The sequence below is a fragment of the Actinia tenebrosa genome, unplaced genomic scaffold (genome assembly GCF_029948245.1).
Source record: "Actinia tenebrosa isolate PJP-AT-01 unplaced genomic scaffold, QUT_ActTen_1.0 PGA_scaffold3__52_contigs__length_22856419, whole genome shotgun sequence".
NCBI classification, from domain to species: domain Eukaryota; kingdom Metazoa; phylum Cnidaria; class Anthozoa; order Actiniaria; family Actiniidae; genus Actinia; species Actinia tenebrosa.
In genome coordinates this window covers 14,425,755-14,439,494 of record NW_028292580.1, presented here as the reverse complement: position 1 = coordinate 14,439,494, position 13,740 = coordinate 14,425,755, and the positions used below count along the sequence as shown (strand labels likewise).

The window sequence follows — 13,740 nt, the reverse complement described above, 5'->3', positions numbered from 1 at the left end:
CCCTCATCCCCCCTCCCCAATAACGGGTCAAAATCGAAATAGAAATGATATCGAATAATATGGGTCATAATTCGAATAGAAAGAAATGACTATCGAAATAATACGGGTCAAAATCGATAGAATGACTATCGAATAATATGGGTCAAAAATCGAATAGAATATGACTATCGATAATATGGGTCAAAATCGAAGGAAATAGGACTATCGAATAATATGGGTCAAAATCGAATAGAAAATGACCTATCGAATAATACGGGTTCTCAAAATCGAATAGAAATGAAGATCGAATAATATGGTCAAATCGATAGAAGACTATCGAATATATGCGGTTCAAAATCGAATAGAAATGACTATCGAATTAATATGGGCAAAATCGAATCGAATGACTATCGAATAATACGGTGTCAAAATCGAATAGAAATGACATCGATAATATGGGTCAACATCAAATAGAAATGACTAGGGATAATTATGGTCACAAACGATAGACAGGACTATCGAATCAATATGGGTCAAAAATCGGAATTAGAAAATGACTATAGAATTAATATGGGTCAAAATCGAATAGAAATGACTATGAATAATACGGGGCAAAATCGAATAGAAATGATATCGAATAAGATGGGTCAAAATCGATAGAAGACTATCGAATGCTACGGGTCACAAAATCGAATATAAATGCCTACGGAATAATACGGGGTCAAAACGAATAGAAATGATATCGAATAATATGGGTTCAAAATCGACTAGAAACGACTATCGAATAATATGGGTCAAATCGAATAGCAATGACTATCGGAATAATATGGGTCAAATCGACATAGAAATGACTATCGAGAATCATATGTGTCAAAATCGGAATAGAAATAAACTATCGAAGAATTTGGGGTCAAAAAATCGAATGAGAAATGACATCGAATTAATATGGGTCAAAATCGAATAGCATGACTTTCCCTATCGAAAATATGTGTCAAAATCGAATAGAAATGACTACGAATAATTATGGGTCAAAATCGGAATAGAAATGATATCGGAATAATTGGTTCAAAAATCGGAATGAAAGACTACGAATAATGTGGTCCAATCGAATAGAAGATGACTATCAATATAGGGTCAAAATCGATAGAAAATGACTATCGATAATATGTTGTCAAAATCGAATGAACAGACATAGAATAATATGGGTCCAAAATCGAATAGAAATGGACTACGAATAATATGTGTCCAAATATCGAAAATATCTAATAAGGGTCACAGAAATCGAATTAGAAATGGGACTAATCGAATAAATGGTGGGTCAAAATCGAAAATGACTAGACAATGCACTGATCTAATATGGGTCAATCCAAATCGAATGAAATGACTATCGCATAAATATGTGTCCAAATCGAATAGAAAAGACTATCATAATGTGGTCAAAATCGAATAATGTGTCAATCGAAAGTATTCGAATAATATGGGTCAAAATCGAAATAGAATGTAGGACTAGCGAGTAATACGGTCAAATATCTAGAAAGACTATCAATACTAGGAGTCGGTCAACATCGACTATAGAAAAATGGACTATCGAATAATAGATGGTGTCTCAAAATCGAATAGAAAGAAATAATACGAATAATATATGACTATCGAATAAATGGGTCAAAATCGAAATAGAAATGACTATGAATAATACGGGTCAAAATCGAAAGAAATTGACTACGAATAAATGTGGGTTTCAAAATCGCATATTATCGAATAATATGACAATCGAATAATATGGCAAAAAATCGAAACGATAGATAGAAATGACAAGATAATTAATACGCGTGTCAAACGCAATCGATTTGACTATCGAATAATATGGGTCAAAATCGAATAGAAATGACTATCGAAAATATGGTCAAAATCGAATAGAAAATGAATATCGAATAATACGGGTCAAAATCGAATAGAAATGGGAACTATGAATAATACGGATGCAAAATCGCAATAGAATGACCTATCGAATAATACGGGGTCAAAATCGAATAGAAATGACTATCGAATAATATGGGTCAAAATCGAATAGAAATGACTATCGAATAATACGGGTCAAAATCGAATAGAAATGACTATCGAATAATAAGGGTCAAAATCGAATAGAAATGACTATCGAATAATATGGGTCAAAATCGAATAGAAATGACTATCGAATAATATGGGTCAAAATCGAATAGAAATGACTATCGAATAATATGGGTCAAAATCGAATAGAAATGACTATCGAATAATACGGGTCAAAATCGAATAGAAATGACTATCGAATAATATGGGTCAAAATCGAATAGAAATGACTATCGAATAATATCGGGTCAAAATCGAATAGAAATGACTATCGAATAATACGGGTCAAAATCGAATAGAAATTACTATCGAATAATATGGGTCAAAATCGAATAGAAATGACTATCGAATAATACTGGGTCAAAATCGAATAGAAATGACTATCGAATAATAGGGGTCAAAATCGAATAGAAATGACTATCGAATAATATGGGTCAAAATCGAATAGAAATGAACTATCGAATAATATGGGTCAAATCGAATAGAAATGACTATCGAATAATATGGGTCAAAATCGAATAGAAATGACTATCGAATAATATGGGTCAAAATCGAATAGAAATGACTATCGAATAATACTGGGTCAAAATCGAATAGAAATGACTATCGAATAATATGGGTCAAAATCGAATAGAAATGACTATCGAATAATACTGGGTCAAAATCGAATAGAAATTGACTATCGAATAATATGGGTCAAAATCGAATAGAAATGACTATCGATAATACGGGTCAAAATCGAATAGAAATAACTATCGAATAATACGGGTCAAAATCGAATAGAAATAACTATCGAATAATAGGGTCAAAATCGAATAGAAATGACTATCGAATAATATCGGGTCAAAATCGAATAGAAATGACTATCGAATAATATGGGTCAAAATCGAATAGAAATGACTATCGAATAATAGGGTCAAAATCGAATAGAAATGACTATCGAATAATATGGGTCAAAATCGAATAGAAATGACTATCGAATAATACGGGTCAAAATCGAATAGAAATGACTATCGAATAATATGGGTCAAAATCGAATAGAAATGACTATCGAATAATATGGCTCAAAATCGAATAGAAATGACTATCGAATAATATGGGTCAAAATCGAATAGAAATGACTATCTAATAATAAGGGTCAAAATCGAATAGAAATAACTATCGAATAATACGGGTCAAAATCGAATAGAAATAACTATCGAATAATACGGGTCAAATCGAATAGAAATGACTATCGAATAATACGGGTCAAAATCGAATAGAAATGACTATCGACTATCGAATAATACGGGTCAAAATCGAATAGAAATGACTATCGAATAATATGGGTCAAAATCGAATAGAAATGACTATCGAATAATATGGGTCAAAATCGAATAGAAATGACTATCGAATAATATGGGTCAAAATCGAATAGAATGACTATCGAATAATATGGGTCAAAATCGAATAGAAATGACTATCGAATAATAATGGGTCAAAATCGAATAGAAATGACTATCGAATAATATGGGTCAAAATCGAATAGAAATGACTATCGAATAATAGGGTCAATAATATATTGGGGTCAAAATCGAATAGAAATGACTATCGAATAATTAGGGTCAAAATCGAATAGAAATGACTATCGAATAATATGGGTCAAAATCGAATAGAAATGACTATCGAATAATATGGGTCAAAATCGAATAGAAATGACTATCGAATAATATGGGTCAAAATCGAATAGAAATGACTATCGAATAATATGGGTCAAAATCGAATAGAAATGACTATCGAATAATATGGGTCAAAATCGATAGAAATGAACTATCGAATAATATGGGTCAAAATCGACTAGAAATGACTATCGAATAATATGGGTCAAAATCGAATAGAAATGACTATCGAATAATATGGGTCAAAATCGAATAGAAATGACTATCGAATATACGGGTCAAAATCGAATAGAAATGACTATCGAATAATATGGGTCAAAATCGAAAATAGAAATGGGTCAAATCGAATAAATCATATCGCATAATACGGGTCAAAATCTATAGAACTAACTATCGAGTAATACGGGTCAAAATCGATAGAAAAGGAATATCGAATAATATGGGGTCAAATCGAATAGAAAAAACTATTGAATAATATGTGTCAAAATCGAATAGACAATGGGACTATCGGATCTATGTGGGGTCAAAAATCGAATAGAAATGACTATCGAATAATATGTGTCACAGGCGAATAGAAATGACTATCGAATAATATGAGTGAAAATCGAATAGAATGACTATCGAATAATATGGGGTCAAAATCGAATAGAAATGACCTATCGCATAATGTGGGTCAAAAATCGATAGAATGACTATCGAATAATATGGGTATAGAGTCAAAATCGAATAATGGACTATCGAATAATGTGGGTCAAAATCGAATGAATGACTATCGAATAATATGGGTCAAAATCGAATAGAAATGACTATCGAATAATATGTGTCAAAATCGAATAGAAATGACTATCGAATAATATGGGTCAAAATCGAATAGAAATGACTATCGAATAATATGGGTCAAATCGAATAGAAATGACTATCGAATAATATGGGTCAAAATCGAATAGAAATGACTATCGAATAATATGGCTCAAAATCGAATAGAAATGACTATCGAATAATGTGGGTCAAAATCGAATAGAAATGACTATCGAATAATATGGGTCAAAATCGAATAGAAATGACTATCGAATAATATGGGTCAAAATCGAATAGAAATGACTATCGAATAATATGGGTCAAAATCGAATAGAAATGACTATCGAATAATATGGGTCAAATCGAATAGAAATAACTATCGAATAATATGGGTCAAATCGAATAGAAATGACTATCGAATAATATGGGTCAAAATCGAATAGAAATGACTATCGAATAATATGTGTCAAAATCGAATAGAAATGACTATCGAATAATATGGGTCAAAATCGAATAGAAATGACTATCGAATAATATGGGTCAAAATCGAATAGAAATGACTATCGAATAATATGGGTCAAAATCGAATAGAAATGACTATCGAATAATATGTGTCAAAATCGAATAGAAATGACTATCGAATAATATGGGTCAAAATCGAATAGAAATGACTATCGAATAATATGTGTCAAAATCGAATAGAAATGACTATCGAATAATATGGGTCAAAATCGAATAGAAATGACTATCGAATAATATGTGTCGAAATCGAATAGAAATGACTATCGAATAATGTGGGTCAAAATCGAATAGAAATGACTATCGAATAATATGGGTCAAAATCGAATAGAAATGACTATCGAATAATATGTGTCAAAATCGAATAGAAATGACTATCGAATAATACGGGTCAAAATCGAATAGAAATGACTATCGAATAATACGGGTCAAAATCGAATAGAAATGACTATCGAATAATACAGGTCAAAATCGAATAGAAATGACTATCGAATAATACGGGTCAAAATCGAATAGAAATGACTATCGAATAATACGGGTCAAAATCGAATAGAAATGACTATCGAATAATACGGGTCAAAATCGAATAGAAATGACTATCGAATAACATGGGTCAAAATCGAATAGAAATCATTATCGCATAATAGGGGTCAAAATCGAATAGAAATAACTATCGAGTAATACGGGTCAAAATCGAATAGAAAAGAATATCGAATAATATGGGTCAAAATCGAATAGAAAAAACTATCGAATAATATGTGTCAAAATCGAATAGAAATGACTATCGAATAATGTGGGTCAAAATCGAATAGAAATGACTATCGAATAATATGTGTCAAAGTCGAATAGAAATGACTATCGAATAATATGGGTCAAAATCGAATAGAAATGACTATCGAATAATATGTGTCAAAATCGAATAGAAATGACTATCGAATAATATGTGTCAAAATCGAATAGAAATGACTATCGAATAATATGCGTCAAAATCGAATAGAAATAACTATCGAATAATATGGGTCAAAATCGAATAGAAATGACTATCGAATAATATGGGTCAAAATCGAATAGAAATGACTATCGAATAATATGTGTCAAAATCGAATAGAAATGACTATCGAATAATATGGGTCAAAATCGAATAGAAATGACTATCGAATAATATGTGTCAAAATCGAAAAGAAATGACTATCGAATAATGTGGGTCAAAATCGAATAGAAATGACTATCGAATAATATGGGTCAAAATCGAATAGAAATGACTATCGAATAATATGGGTCAAAATCGAATAGAAATAACTATCGAATAATATGGGTCAAAATCGAATAGAAATGACTATCGAATAATATGGGTCAAAATCGAATAGAAAGAACCGTTCTATTCGATTTTGACCTCTGCTATTGTATTTTTTTCTATTTGATTTTTACCCTTGCTATTCGATATTCTTTCTAATGTATTTTGAAACGTGCTATTCGTTCTTTTTTTATATTCGATTTTGACCTGTGCTATTTGGTACCATTTTATCCAGTACTATCGTGATATTTGGTACCATTTTATCCATTACTATCGGGATATTTGGTACCATTTTATCCAGTACTATCGGGATATTTGGTACCATTTTATTCAGTACTATCGTGATATTTTGTACCATTTTATTCAGTGATATCGTGATATTTGGTACCATTTTACCCAGTACTATCGGAATATTGGTTACCATTTTATCCAGTACTATCGGGAAATTTGGTACCATTTTATCCAGTACACTGTACTATCAGGTTATTTGGTACCATTTTATCCAGTTCTATCGGGATATTTGACGGGTCAAAAGTGTAGCAGTAAAATAATGAATATCACCGATCAAAATGGAACAGCGTAAAAGGAACGAATAATTCGTGTGAAATATCGAAAAGGAAAAGAAAAAAGAATAGCAAGTATCGAATATCGAATATAGAGAAAAAATGGTGTTGTGGGTAAAAATCTACTGTTGTCTATCCATGTGCTGACCAAGATCGGACCAGAGGCGGTCTCAGATGTTTTTTCCTTGTGTGTTAGCATTGCCTTGACTTAGGCCCCGTCCACACGTGTTCGCAAATTTTTGTATCCGTATCCGGAAACGGTCTCCAGAGTGGAAATTTTCAGATACGCTCCGAATACGGATACGTGTGGACGGTCGTATCCACAAATTTTCGGATACGCTGACGTAAACACGATTTTTCTTATGCTCAATAAGAAAAACTATCCGTCAAAGGGACTAGGCACTAGCGTGCATCAGGGCGGATCATGAAATTTCCGGATACGTGTGAACAGTGAAAACGATTCGAATACGCTGCGTGTGGACGCGAACATTTTCGTATCCGCAAAAAAAAATTTGCGGGTACACAAATTTGCGGATACGTGTGGACGGGGCATTAGGGTATTGGTAAAATTTGAATGATTAACGTAATTTTTGTTTTGTTTTATTGTTATTCAAGCGACGAGCTATATCATCGTCTCCAACCACAGAACAATACTTGAGGTATCATATCATAGGATGCGCACGCATAACTAACGAGACCTCTCGAATTGGAGGAAGATTTGTTTCGTTATTGGGAGCATCAATCTGGATCAAGAATAACGTAAGTATTCGAATTCGTAATCAAAATATAAGTAATTTGATGGCGTACGATACACAGGGATTGGTCGCTCGAAAGCCACTGTTTGATATTAGTTTGAAATTGGAATTGAAGTCCCGTCTACATTCGAGTCAAACCAACTCATGCGTTCCTATCGAGGTTCAAAGATTCAGTTCATTATTCGAAGTTTGATTTCCATCTTGCTTTGAAGCTTGCATTAATGAAATGAACGATGCGAATTTGAATTTGTCATCGCCAAAGACGATGGGCGACAAGCGATAGGAGAAAAGTCATTCCAAGATCCAAGAATAGCTGGAATGACTTTCAAGAACATAGACCTTCGTGCTGAGACTGATTCAATGTTCTTTAAATTTAACGAAGCCATTTCCATGTCGGAATGACAACGTTTTATGAAATAGGTGTATAATACTTCACAACAGTAATTTCAGATCCTCCTATAATTTTTTTTCCCGCTAGTGATGATTTTCTTGGTTGTCTTTTCACCAGGGTTCTGGGACCTTCTTTGTGGACGCACAGAATAACACAGCAAGAATAATCCAGATTTACGAGTCTGTCAATGGTCATGTTTTCAAACTGGATCAACTATTGACCCCACCTTCCGATGTTATCAACACAGGAAACCCATCAGTAAGTACTTTTTCATTTGATTCTTAAGACTGTTATTCACTTTGGTTGGAATCGGAGTCGGAAGCAGCTTATGACGAAGTGAAAAACACATTAAACGGAGTCGTAATCGGAGACAGAACGAGGATTGTAAGGTTTTCTTTTTCTTTCTTTTGTGCTTACGCTTATGGCATGTGATTTTCACTTCCAAGTCACGCATGGACGTCTTCCGGCTTCGATCCCGACGCAAAAGAAAACCAGTCTCTAGTCGGTCCGGTCACATGGCGGAGCCGCTGTGCAAAGATTAGCGCGCAATAATGAAATGCAACCTTCTTAAAATTGTCTTGTATGCGAGGCCAACATGGAAATACAAAAGCCACAAATTCCATCGTGTAACATTGTACTTGATAGATAAGGCAGTAAGCCGTGTAGGATGGGCTGGGATATCAAATAAGAACATGCGTAATAGGTAAATTACGAGCCTTGATGAAACGACTGAAGAAGAGTGCCGTACAAGTGAAATTGTGGTTTCTTTTGTATTTCCACGTTAGCCTTGCGATACTTTTGAAAAGTGTCCATTGAACTGTGCGTCTACCTTTGCAACAGTTGCGCGCATTGCAGACTGAAAAGGTGGAATCGAAATTTACTGGAATATTGCGCGCAACTAAGTTAATTGCTTGAACGCGTGAGCAAATTTGTTGCCGCAAATGACTTGTTTTTCTCAGGGAATCCAATTCAAGTTCTGACCAAATTGGCTTGGAATAGTCTTGAATATTTCATAATTTATCGCAAGAAACGTTCCTCCTTTCTAAATGTGTCATCACACGAAAAAATCCTAGTTTACCAACAATGTTGGCAGTATTGTGGCACCAAAGTTTTGTCATGGTCGGTTGAAAAAGATGGTTTTTATTTATATATTTTTCTTTTTATCTAGTCCTCATACACGAATGTCGCTAAAAGTCTTGGCTACACTAAAGGACTTGACCTATTAAAGGTGAGTTTGGAAAACAATTCGCGAGTTGTATTTGTTAATTGATACTAATTTACATAGAAAATGTTCAGAAAAATAACGTAGATTGCATTTAGACACGCTAAGACTCAGGTCAAACGTCGAACTTTACATGAGCCGATCCTATTTGAAACAAGGCGGTCTTCTTTAATGACATTAGGTTCGGCTCATGTGAAGTTGATCCAAAGGGGCCTTGAATACTCCGTGAATTCTTTAGAGGAATTTGGCGCAAAATGCAATGATGTAACACTTTAATACAAATTGCGATGAAAGAGTCAAAATTTATAAATATCGGATGTCATCATCATTTTCATCAATCTTACAGCTAGCAAGTCTTGAAAACATCCTATCCAATCCCTTTCGCCGTCCATATTTGGTGTTCATGTCGACCAATCAGGCTATTGATAGGCTACCAGAAAGGTTGAAAACGAGGCTTTCCACGCCCGCACACGTGGATGAGTTAAGGACATACATCAAATATCACATGGTACCCAATGCGCCGGTATGTGGAAATAATATTATTCACCATTCAAACGTTGAAACCCCACCCCCCTCCTTTCATCGTGCACTTCCTAATGTGAAAGAACTTATTCCTCTTGGTGCAAGAACACGTGTCATACCCAGGTTTACCTAACCTTCACAATAGACCGTTTACTCAAGGTTGCGTGCGCGTCCAAATTTAAATAACTTGACGGGCCACGATACCATAACATGAGTATTGTCATGCATTGCTATAAATTTTTTTTTCGCATAAGAATTCATAGAATCGATTATTCTCCTCTTTAAATATAAAACTGGCTTCTAAGTTTTACTTATTTTTTCATTTTTGTGGCCCGTCAAGTTGGATGCGCACGCACCCTTGAGGAAAATGTCTATAGTCAACTCAAACTGATGATAAACCAACTCTTGTATCTAATTATAGGACTATTTTATTACGGAGATGTGACAAAATTCTCCTTCATCTTCCTGTCCCCCCTCCTCTCCAAAATAAAGTCCACCTTTCTTTTACTGCCCTATACTGACTATCGATCTCAACAATCAATCTAAAAGTTGTTGCCTTGATATTTTACCCAGGCCAACCTGACCACAGATTTCTTTGTTCGTGGGGGTGGAGGTGTCGAACTAACGACCATGCAAGGCCAAACCATCTTTGTGTCCTGCAAAGGAGGAAAGGTAAGTAGAAACATTTTCAGGACAAATAATGGGATAAGAAAAGAAAAAACTCTCTCAATTTTACGTAAAAAGTTCTCGTAGTATCTGTTATCGCTGTGAATAAGCCCCATTTGGATTGACTCGCCTAGTTTCCGTGTTAGTTTAGACATTTTTACCTTGGGCATGTAGCTTTCCCATTTCAGACCACGTGTCATTGTCTTCACAATGAAATTATTTGTTTGAGTTGTATGTACAATCATGTGCCTTTTGCAACCGTTAAAGAAAGAAATGATACTCTAGAGAATGACACGTGGTCTGTAATAGGAGATATTGCGCCCAAGCCGAAAAGGTCTATTGTAATGAAAACTCAAAACGACTTTTAAAGTTTTTTTAGGAGGTTTGCGCATGTCTTTAGATGACGTCAGTAGTCACGTGTACTATTCAGGCACGCATGCGCATTTGGAGTTTTGGTTATCATCACCAGATTCGTAGAAAAACTTTCAGAAACTAATTTAAAAGACTTGTCTTCTCATCTTTACCTTTGGATGTTTCAGGGTGACTTATATGTCAACGGCGTTAGTAGGATTTCCAAGAGAGATATTCAGTTTAAGGGCGGAGTTGGTTTCGCTGTTGATGATGCCTTACTTCCTCTTGGACTCGGAGGAAATTGTGATCAACCAATTAAAGAAATTATTAACGTAAGTATTTATCACTTTATTATTAGCATCGTCATCGTCATCAGTTATTATGACTATCATCATGATCATCATTAATCATCATCATTGACATCATCAGTTATCATCCATACATCAATGCTTCCATCCCAACCACCTATTCATACTTCCTGCTGAAACATCTATTCTTCCATCTCTTTAATCTCATTCGTCCATTCAATTGATGTCATCCATCCATCCCTCTTTACATTCATTTCTTCCCGTCCCATCCCATCTCATCCCATCCCATACATTTCCATCCCATCCCATCTCATCCCATTCATTTCCATCCCATCTCATCTCATCCAATCCATCCACCCATCCACCCACCTACCAACCCACCCACCTACCAACCCACCCATCTACCCACCCATCCACCCACCTACCAACCCACCCATCCACCCACCTACCAACCCACACGTCCCCCCATCTACCCACCCTCCCACCACTTTTTATAGTAGGTATCATTAGTACCAAGAGTCTGTCTTACTAGTCCATTCATCTTCTCTCTCTTTTCCTGTAGGGTTCTTGTGGTAACTGCTTACTTCCTGTGAGCTGCCCACCGGAAACCACGCTTGTAGTAAGTGTTAATCTGTTCTTTTAGATTGTTAGATTTTTTCTCAAGTAGCAGGAGCGGACAGCGTGGAGCGTAGAATGAGGGTGGATAAGATTGAAGAGTCTTTAAAAATCAATGATGTAACACATATTATTAAGAAGGCACAAGAAAACCCTGAAGGTGGACACAACCAATATGTCTTATCTTTGTTTTCTACTCCTAGGGTTCAATCAATCATGGCTGTACTTTCAATGGAGGCATCCTTGGTTGTCAACCTCGTTGTATGCGACACAAAATCGAGCGCAAATGTTGTTCTAATTTCTATGGCTCAGACTGTAGAGGTAATAACAATCATCATGTTTTAAAGCGGTTTTCATATGAGTGTGAAACACAGGGTACTGAGTTATAGCACGTACACCGCAGTGCGACATGCTGTAACATTGGAAAGTGTTTCAGCCAATCACAATGCATTAGTTTCGTCTACAGTAAGATACGGTACTGCTCCAGTACGGCTAAAAGGATTTGGTGTATTATTTCCCACTCATTGAAAAACCGCACTAATGTGACTATGATGATCGCTGTCAAGCACTATTGATAGTCGTACTTTTAGTTTAATAGGCCCTTTCAATATAAAGTCAAAGTAGCTCAATTTGAAGGACAAAAAAAAAAATCAATCTTAAGAGGATTGAAAAAACCTATTGTTATGTCCTCCAGATTGAGCTGCATCCGACGTACTGCAAGGGATCTATTCCACGACCTTCTAAGATCTCACACAGTTAATGTTTATAATCTTCCAGCATGTCCTGGTGGTGAAGGGACCCCATGTCTTGGGCGTGGTCAGTGTGATGATGGGTTAACAGGCACGGGTGTTTGTAATTGTACTAAGCCCTTTTATGGAACAGCATGTGAACGATGTCCTAATAACACGGGCTGTCCAGGTAAGCTACTTACAAAGAAAAAAATACGTAGCCAGTAATATGTGACATATTGTGACACCTTGCGTGATACCTGCACCAAACAATAACACGGTCTGTCCAGGCAAGCTACTTCTAAAGAAAACAATACGTAGTCAGTAATATGTGACATATTGTGTGACACCTTGCGTGACACCTGCACTTAGCAACAACAAGATTCTGTCTAAGCTACCTCTAAAGAAAACAATACTTAGCCAATAATGCGCGGTGACATACTTACGGAATGTAATATTGTGTGACGACTTGCGTGACACAAGCATTTTTAAACATCTTCCAGGCTAATGTTGAGTGATTTTTTCCCCAGCTCCAGGCTCCTGCAATGAGAACCCTGACACATGTCACGTGTTTGCCACGTGCTCTGATGAATCTGGTCACGTGAACTGTACTTGCAAACCTGGTTACGAGGGCGATGGATTTTATTGTCAAATGAGAGACTTGTGTGCTGTAAACAATGGAGATTGCGGTGTCAACGCTACCTGTCATTTCCAGGGTCCAGTAAGTACCAGATTTGTTTTGTGATGGATGTGGCCGCACGTTCAATGCTGCGTTCGGATTGGCTTGAAGTTATAGCCTCTTAGCTCGGCTTTGAAAGCCAAAACATCGAACTTAACTTTAATTCAAAACTTGTTTGCAACTATATATTTGACCGACTAGTTGGATTTGACTATAACGGTCATACGCCTCAAGACATATAAGTAAATAGATCATTTGGGCTCGAGGACTAATTGCAAAATGGTATTCGTTATAGTTGAAAGCAAATGGCGGTCAGTTTTTGAACACCATTTGGAGCAGATAAGGAGATTCACTAAAGGATTTTATCGGCTGATAAATTAAAATCTAGCAATTTGTTCAAGCAGCCTTTGTATTTTTCTCGACAGGACCAAAGACTCTGTCAATGCAAGCAAGGATTTTATAAAGTGAACGACCGTTGTCAGGCGTTTGGACCATCGTCTCCATGTTCGGTGAACCACGGAGGCTGTTCTAATCATGCTTCTTGTACTGAATCGAGTGAGTCTTTGGACAGTACTTTATTTGGTAT

General features: G+C 35.7%; 1 protein-coding gene across 1 annotated transcript in view; it reads left to right on the top strand.

Annotated features, from left to right (window-relative positions):
- The window catches only part of LOC116305391 (stabilin-2), a 67,938-nt gene that overhangs the window by 37,341 nt on the left and 16,857 nt on the right, over positions 1 to 13,740 (top strand). The window contains exons 48-58 of the mRNA XM_089035471.1: positions 7,533 to 7,676; positions 8,181 to 8,321; positions 9,232 to 9,291; positions 9,632 to 9,808; positions 10,381 to 10,479; positions 11,013 to 11,156; positions 11,695 to 11,751; positions 11,951 to 12,068; positions 12,525 to 12,665; positions 13,006 to 13,196; positions 13,580 to 13,709. Coding sequence (XP_088891597.1) covers positions 7,533 to 7,676; positions 8,181 to 8,321; positions 9,232 to 9,291; positions 9,632 to 9,808; positions 10,381 to 10,479; positions 11,013 to 11,156; positions 11,695 to 11,751; positions 11,951 to 12,068; positions 12,525 to 12,665; positions 13,006 to 13,196; positions 13,580 to 13,709 — 1,402 coding nt within the window. The remainder of the gene's footprint in view (positions 1 to 7,532; positions 7,677 to 8,180; positions 8,322 to 9,231; positions 9,292 to 9,631; positions 9,809 to 10,380; positions 10,480 to 11,012; positions 11,157 to 11,694; positions 11,752 to 11,950; positions 12,069 to 12,524; positions 12,666 to 13,005; positions 13,197 to 13,579; positions 13,710 to 13,740) is intronic.